General features: G+C 26.7%; 1 protein-coding gene across 1 annotated transcript; it reads left to right on the forward strand.

The window, feature by feature from the left end:
* The first annotated feature begins 707 nt into the window (after positions 1–707).
* On the forward strand, positions 708–6,847 carry LOC113864531 (WAT1-related protein At4g08290-like). The gene is made up of 7 exons (XM_027498364.1): positions 708–916; positions 1,060–1,122; positions 4,194–4,310; positions 4,626–4,869; positions 4,965–5,129; positions 6,322–6,473; positions 6,703–6,847. The coding sequence occupies exons 1-7, from the start codon at positions 708–710 to the stop codon at positions 6,845–6,847; spliced, it is 1,095 nt and encodes a 364-aa protein (XP_027354165.1).
* The last annotated feature ends 2,171 nt before the right edge of the window (positions 6,848–9,018 follow it).

Raw genomic sequence — 9,018 nt, forward strand, 5'->3', positions numbered from 1 at the left:
TTAGAGTTTGATATCTTTTGCTGGCCTGAACTTTATCATAAAATTCATCTATATATAAACTTTTCAACATAAATTTTAAGAATTAAAAGTAAACTCTTCAATTAAAAAACATTATTACAAAAAGTTATAGTGTAAGAAACATTTTTGTTTTTAATAAAAAAGCCATTATTAAATATTTAAAATCAATTCTAAAAAAATATTATTAACAGAAGAGATGAATTCCTAGCAGCCAGCAAGTATATACTATATTGATGTAATCATTCGCTACTATTCTAGAAAAATGGAGATTGGAAGAGAAAACTGTTCAACCGAATAGTGAATAAGTGGTTTTCAGAGCCCACTATGCATGAAGAATATTATATAAATGCAAAATACAAAATCATTTTTGTGTTTATTTTAAGCATAGTATAAAGTTATTGCAGTGCGTTTGTGAAAAATTTGCTGCTGCCAAAGTGTATTCTGACTCACGGCAACTCAACAGAGAGGGAATCAAGCAAAGCTAGTTGCTGGCTGGGTACTCCCACTAAATAATAATAAAGCTTTAATTTGAGATTGACCAAAAGCAGAACTTTAAAACATGTACAGATACTTATCCTATTGCTCTCCGTAGTGCATTTTGTCTCAATCATTACTCTTGCTGTTTATAAGGAAGGCCAATTCATCACTTGTGAGCATCTCTAACTCAAACATATTGTCTCAAACACAAGATGAAAGCATCATGTTGTGCTAGTTTTGGCACAAGCTTCTATAAGGCAAAGCCTTATTTGTTAACGGTGGGATTGCAATTTGGGTTCGCCGGAGCATACCTCTTCTCCATTGCCAGTCTCAACCATGGAATGAACCGTTTTGTCTTCATTTTCTACCGCAATGCCATAGCTGCACTTGCACTCGCTCCTTTTGCATTCATTTTTGAGAGGTGCTAGTGCTACCCATCTTATTTTTCTTCTCTCTCTCTCTCTCTCTCTATATATATATATATATACATACCAAATTCTTGATAAAAAAATTTAAAAGTGAAGTAACTTTTTTTTGTTTAACATTTTCGTTACAAATTTGCAGGAAATTTAGGCCAAAGATGACACTCCGTGTCTTTTTACAGATAATGGCGCTCGGATTTTTGGAGTAATGATCTAAAACCTATTGATAACTATTTGTAGTCATATGGCATTGGCATATAACACTTAACGTCAGCTAAAGTTAAATAGTAACATGTTTGGATTTTCTTAAATTATAACACCTTTAGCTGTCTCAACAATAAAAAGTTTCATTAAGTGAACCTTTTTTCTACAGCCAAAGTGAACCTATTCTTTTAGTCAATATATATAGACTATTTTCCCCTGATTTAAGTAAATATAATTATTTTATTTTGATTAAAATATATTTTAAATATAAAATAAGTTATATATTATTTTGTTGATAACATTAATTAATTACACAGTAAAAAATTTGCTTGCATTACACATAATTATGTAAAGTGTGTGTTCTGTTTAGGCCTCGATGAATGAAATTTTAGAAAAAAAATAGTATAAATAATGAATAAAACTTTTTTAAGTTCAAAATAATTTATCTTTTCATATTTTAAAGAAATTAAATAATAAAATTTCTTAAAATTTTTCAAAAATTAGAAAAGTATAAGTTATTTTAAATTTACAAAACAAATCTATTAACTTTTTTTTTTTTAATAAAGACTTATCTAGAAATTTACTTACATAAAACAAATACAACTATCTCAGAAAAAAAATTATTTAAAATGAAATTATTATCAATAAATATAGGCATGCATTTTTTTTTCAAAAATAAATAATATATGCAACTCGAACATGCCGTTTTCATAATAAACTATTCTCAATTATTGATTATGATTTTGATAGTGTAATGTTCTATTTACACACAATTATCTGACCTAGAGAAGGAAAGGCTTCTTAAACTCCAGCCTATCATTAAAATAAGCAATTAAAGATATAGTTGTTGTTGATATAATTTAAATTATAATTTTTTTAAGGTGCGCTTAAAAGTTTTTAATAAAAAACTATTAAATAGTAAAACTTATCAAAATTGTAATATTGATTGTTATTATATACATTTTAATACATTAAATTTTGTGATTTTATGAAAATTTATTTAATATATAATTTTTCCGTCTAATAAACAAATATTGATATACCGACAACTTTTAATAATTTATATTTAATAATATTTAATTTTTTAAACAATTAATGTAAAAGAGCCTTTATCATCTTTTAAAAAAATAATACTGTATATAGAGAGCTTTTTATTAGCCACCACATCCTAAATAGATGTTATTTGTCTTTGATTCTCAATATTTAACGATTCTGATATATTTTTTTATTATATTATTAAGTCTGTCTTTTTCATTTTTACTCTGCACCTACCTTATATCAAAAGGATGTTAAAGTATAACTTTTTTAATATTTAAGCATCCTTTTAACTGAAATCTAACCATGAGAATTATAGGTGTGTGTGTAGGAGTAAATAGTTGATAGATTTAACTTTTTTTTAAGTGAAAATAAATGTAAATAGAAAAGAGAAGATATGCTTATCCTTAATTTTAATTCAAGCATTTTATGAACATAATTCATTTTCACTTTAAAAAGCTAAACCTAGACATTCTTTAAGTTGATTTGAAGGGTGCATTTTGTTTTTCAACACCATCGCAGGATTATTTGATAATTTTGAAGGAAAATTAAGTTTGAATTCCAAAATTTGAATTTGATTTCTTTAATGTGAAAGTAATATCTTGTTAATAACATATCATCTGCGTGTTTTAATAAAAATAATATTCTTTTGAGTTGATATTACATCAATATTTTAATAATATTAAATGATTCAATTTTTTTGAATAATTATATACCTCCAAGTATTTTTTATTTAAATTATTCACATTATTTGTTATGTTAAAGTTACCTATTACATAAAAAATTACTTTATTTAAATTACTAAATATGATAAATATTGATTATCCATTTTATCATACCTAACCAGGTACAAACACTTGTATTTGAACATATTATTGGTTCCTGTCACTGGTAAAGCACAAGTAACATTTATTATATGTTTAAAATCTAATTTCATTAAAAAGGGATACTAAAGATTGACCTATGACGCATGTGAATTATTGAAATATTTAAAGGCTTGTCTTTATTAAACATTTATTTGAGAAATTATGAAAAAAGTGAAAAAAATTATATTATTGTAATTATTTATTAAAAATCGAAAGTTGGTTTTTCAAGACAAACTTAATATCGTGTTACAAACCAATTAAGTTGTATAACTGTTAAAATTTCTTGTAAATAATATTAGACCTCAGATAGGTGGAATGCATTTATTTGGCTAATCAATTGCTAAATTAATAACAAGAAATGAGATTATAGAAAAATTCCTAATAAAACAATATTATAAATACAAATTTAAATCCTATAAATTCTAATATATTATTTTATAATTGTAAATATTTTTTTGTTAACAAAGATTCTATCTAAAGGTAGTGGACAAAAAAAATATATTAAAATTATGTTAAGTACGTATTAAAATTCATGAGAGGAGCATATTAATAATATTTTAAATATTTTTTCAATTCTATAACCTATAACCGACAGTTGTGAATATTTTATTATCATACAAAATTATCTATTTTAAATAATTTAAATAAAATATATTACTTTAATTTTTTCATGTAATAACTCCAAACATTAAATTTACTTATTATAATTAATTATGAGTATAATTAGTAAAATTTTTAATAACTAATCTTTTTTACACACAATTATTTTTTGTGTCACAATTTAATTGATTCAATCTAATCTAACCTCAAAATTATCGACTGGCTGAAAGGTACCCCAAATTAGTCCAATTTGTTTCACTAACAGTACATGAATTTAAACTACAATTGTTTTAACAGCATAAGAAAAAATCATTATTCATAATTTAAAGATACTTCAAATAGCTGAAACCAAACTGTTAAAAAACGTTCATCTTTTCAGCAATAAAACTATGCAATACTGCTGACATGATTAATTATTTATTGACTCATAAATGAATAATAGTGTACCGTATTACACTAAATTTGACTAATTGTTTTATTTAGTGTGATGAAGTAAATTCAAACTAAATTTATTATAGTAAATGTCTAATTATTTATTTTATAACGTGTCTCATTCCTTGTGGAACTCAAGGCCAGTGGTTGATCAAGGCTTCACTTTCTTGGGAATGCAATATACGTCTGCTTCATTTGCATCTGCTTTAATGAATGCTGTGCCCTCTCTCACTTTTGTGCTTGCCGTAATTCTAAGGTGAGGTTAAGTAATACTCCGTATTCTGAATTTAATTAATCTACAGTAAAAGAAAATATTATAATTTGATATATTTTTATGTTTATTTATTTTTATAAATTAATAGAAAAGTATAACAAGAATACTAAAGACACATCCTTCTTTTTCTCTAAACTTGTTCTTTTCGAACACCGTACATTTTCCTAATTAAGTAAAAGTGTACTGCTTGTGGTAAATCTAGGACCTGTGTTTGATAATAAGAAAAAGAAGCATCACAGCACATTTGAGCTTTTGGTCAAGGAGTGACATAGCACTTACATGCAATGAATATATCAGGTTAGAGCGTGTAAATATGAAGGAGCTACGTAGCTTAGCGAAGGTGATTGGGACATTGGTAACCTTTGGAGGTGCTTTGTTAGTGACACTCTACAAAGGCCCACAAATCCACCTTTTTTATTCTCCAAACAAAAGTCACCACCAAGAAGCAAGTCACTCCCCTGAGGGTATCCGGCACTGGGTCTCGGGGACTCTCTTTCTACTCTTGGGTTGTGTGGCTTGGTCATCTTTCTTCATTTTACAGGCAATTAATTTCATTTTAATTTCTTCGTTGTTCTACTTTAATTAGTATAAACGCATGTCTAACAATTTGTGTTATGGCTAAATTGTGAATTGCAGTCCTTAACATTGAAAAGGTATCCAGCAGAAATTTCACTCTCCTCTTTGATCTGCTTCGTGGGTGCTTTGCAAGCTGGAGTTGTTGCATTGGTGGCCACGCATCACTCTGGGCCTCAATCATGGGCCTTGGGCTGGGACTTCAGGCTATTCGGCCCCCTCTACACGGTCCGTACTCCATTCGATATTACTTTTTATTACTATTATTATTATTCACACCACCAACTTTTTATTTTTAATCTTCTAGAGATAAATCACTTTTTGAAAGATATTATTCATTTTTAAAAATTAAACTTTTGAAATCACTTTTAAAAGTTAATTTTAAAAAATGGTGCCAAAAGCAATGGCCTAATTTTGTTTACTCAACCCAAAAAAGCTTTTTTGTTTAGTCTTCAATCTCAAATCTTCAAAGCATAATCACTCACACAATAAAAAAGATGAATTTAATCATACTCCAAACAAATTTGACTTGTCTCAGGCTCTTGGCCTTGAGTCTCAAAGGTGACTCTGACACTGGTAGGGACAGGCATTGGAGTGTAGTGAAAAAGATAAATCAATTGTTTATCCCCAAAAGATAAATTGTTTTGCTCGGCCCATTTTAGCGTGCTTTAAGCCCAAATCTTCTATGTCTTCTAGGTTCTAATACAAAATTTTGACTCTTCTAAATTAAATAAAATATATAAAATAAAACTTGAGTGCTTATTTATTGTTTGTTTATAGTTGATCATGCTTTAAAATATTTGAATTAAAATAATAATAAATGTTTTTATTTTCTCACTGCATACTTCTTACTTTTAAAAAACAATTTCAATTTAGCTCGATCATTAAACTTTTACTTTATCAGGAAGAGTTATAATTTGGATGTATCCTAAATTATTATATGTTGTCATTTTCATAATGTATTGTCGCATTATTAAGAAGAGTATACGTTTTAAATTAAACAATAACTTCTAGAGTGTTGCATGAGTATTTTTGAATTAAAACGAAATTTAAAATGTATTAAATAAAAGAAAATATATAACACGTACGTAAAAGAAGTTATATAAAATCTAAAGTATAGATTAAAATAAAAAATAACAATGGCACTGCCATACTTTGAAAGAAAGTAAATCAAGAGATTAAGTCATTCTCAAGAGGTGGCACTTCAATTCAGCATAAAAGAATATGTATGTATTATTGTAAAAGTCGAACTTTTAATTACTGACATAACAAGATATAATTAAATAATTGTTTACAATTCCTTTAAATTGACAGTCCATCAACGTAAAATCTTATATCAATAAAGAAAAAAATTATTATATATCATTGTTATTATTGTTCACGCGCAGTTTTTTCTTGACAATCAATTTTAAAATTACAGGGAGTAGTTACCTCAGGAATTACGTACTATGTGCAAGGGTTAGTATTGCAAAGCAGAGGCCCTGTATTTTTAACAGCCTTCAACCCTCTCTGCATGATCATAACTTCTGCTTTAGGCTCCTTCCTTTTTGCAGAGCAACTTCACTTGGGCAGGTATCTTAACTATTCCACTACTTGATTAATTCACATTCTTAATTCTTTCTCATTACAAATAAAATTTTATTATTAAAAGTTTGATCACCCACATTTGGTTAATTCACATTCTTGATTGGTGGCAACTATTTCATGATGATAATTATTTTTATTCTTCATTATATGTCCTTGTTATTTTTCTGAATCGTGCCCTTCCTTTGTCTTAAATTCTCTATTATATCGATCTCAGTATCATTGGAGCCATCATTATCGCATTGGGTCTTTACTCAGTGGTGTGGGGTAAAGGCAAAGACTATTCGAACTCCATGCCATCATCACCTACAACAAAGCACACGGAGACACAACAGCTTCCAATGACCTCATCGGATATCTAACAAAGATTGCCAAAGGAATTTATGAATAATGTGCTTTTGCTGCCTTAAAATTCTGCGGCAGCTATGTATGTTTATTCAATGTTTGCAGCTTCCATATTATGAAAGGATAGTTTCAAATTGCTACAACGGGCAGCGTCAATGCTCTATTATATCATTCAGAAAGAAAATATATGTAACATTTCATGTGAAGATATGCTTTTGCTCGCCTTATTATTTTGATCATCCTTTAGCTATGTGTAAAGGATAAACTTTTGAAGGTTAAAGTGTATTTACAATTAATTAAAGGTTAAATTAACCTGAAAATCCCTATCGTTTTGTTGGACTTCTAGTTAAAGGATGTGGCTAATGATAACGTGCCCTGCTCGCTGGTATTGCCTGAAACAAGTTCCCTTCTATGTTAAATCTGTTTCCAACTTGCCCCGCGTTTATCTAAACGGTGTAGAATTTAATCACTTAATTAATTAGACTCCATTACACAAAAATAATAGGTTTCTTGATTCAAAAAGACTTGCAGAGTAGTTAGATTGGAGAATCAATCTTTGGTGCTAGTTCTTGTTCTTGTGCATTGGGCATTGGAAGTTTTATGCTGAATATGGAAGGTGTGTATATTGTATTCAAGTGATTTGTATTTAAAATACTCTTTTTATTGCTCTAATAGCCATGTTAGCAGGAAGGATATTTTAGACAAAAATTACTTGAATATAAGTGATAATAGACATACGAGAATGAGAACCAAATATAAATTGGCATAATCAGTTTTCCTTTTTGCGATTCTTGCTTGCATTTGGTGCATGCTTGGAAGGCTAAATAGTGTCTCTTGCTACTCAAAAGATTAGTTTCTGTTTGGTTTACTTGTTTTTTATTTTTAATTAAATTGAAAATATAGATAACAACGAAATTCTCGATTTGCAAGCATTTCTACGTCCTCTTCCTCTCCAGTAGCATTGTTGATGATGGTAAATGTTCTGATTTTGATCCGTACGTTTTAGGCCCCTTGGCCTCAATCTCTAGAATTTTTTTTGTTCTTTTTAACCTCCCAACATTCATAATATTTATTTATAAAATAGTAAAAAATTATTAGAAAGATAAATACATGCAGCAAAGATCTGCATAAAAGTTGCATATAAATACGTCTAGAAAACTAACAATGTCAATTTCGGCTTCTGAAGATGAAAATATCATTAAAAATATTTTTTCTTTTAAAATATTGGCCCAGTAAATCAACTTTCTTAGGAACTTAAATCGTTATTAAGTTGATTTTTGAAAAATTTTGTCACCAAACTAATTGTTTAAATATTTAAAGTCAAAATATACATTTAATTTTATAAATAATATTTAATTACGAATTAATTATTACACTTAAAAAATTTACGCTTTAATTTTTATCTTTACCGTTATAATATATTTTTCAACTATAACAACTAATTTTTTAAATAAGTATCAATTATATATAATAAATACGTATTTTAATTGAAAACTAAAATTTTGTTTGGTAGATTTATTTAGAAAAAATTTAAAATAAAGTATTAAATAAAAATTATAATTTTTTAAAAAACAAAAGTTGTATGTTTAAACTAAAAATTATTATTTATGATTTAAGGTTATTAGATTTTTTTTATTTTGTGAATAGATGAATCAATAAAAAAATCATAACTATAGTTAATAAAATACTAAAAAAATTCATATATTACAAATTTGTTTATTACTATGAAGAAAAAATTAAATATGCTCATAATTTTTTTCATACATAAAAGATATAATTAACAAAGAATGCATTCATGAATTACTTATATCATGATGCAAAAGTTAAATTTCACTCATATAATAAAATTATTTTTTTAAGATTTTGAAGAGTGATATAGTTCACATTCCAAAGATAGCAAATTTTCTATTTTTTACTAAAAAAATTATAAAAATTAATCTAACATATAAAAGAGTATACTATAAATAAATTGATATAATTATGTTTTAAAAAAGTATAATAAAAATTTTAGTATTATCATTTTATTTATTTTTATATATAATATTAAGATAAGCGATAAAAATATAAAATAAAATAATTTTTTTTATTAATTGATTTAAAGATAACATTGAATTATAATATACATTGTTTTTGGTCAAATTTTAATATTTAAGTATCTTTTTAAGTTATAATTAACTAAGATATATAT

The sequence above is a fragment of the Abrus precatorius genome, unplaced genomic scaffold (genome assembly GCF_003935025.1).
Source record: "Abrus precatorius isolate BTA unplaced genomic scaffold, Abrus_2018 Scaffold10, whole genome shotgun sequence".
Lineage (NCBI taxonomy): Eukaryota > Viridiplantae > Streptophyta > Magnoliopsida > Fabales > Fabaceae > Abrus > Abrus precatorius.

Excerpts from the sequence above, each read along its gene's own strand:
- LOC113864531 (XM_027498364.1), top strand. The coding sequence starts at position 708 with ATGAAAGCATCATGTTGTGCTAGTTTTGGCACAAGCTTCTATAAGGCA. Across the intron at positions 4,311-4,625 it reads GTGCTTGCCGTAATTCTAAG|GTTAGAGCGTGTAAATATGA; the intron begins GTGAGGTTAAGT and ends TGAATATATCAG. Across the intron at positions 4,870-4,964 it reads CATCTTTCTTCATTTTACAG|TCCTTAACATTGAAAAGGTA; the intron begins GCAATTAATTTC and ends TGTGAATTGCAG.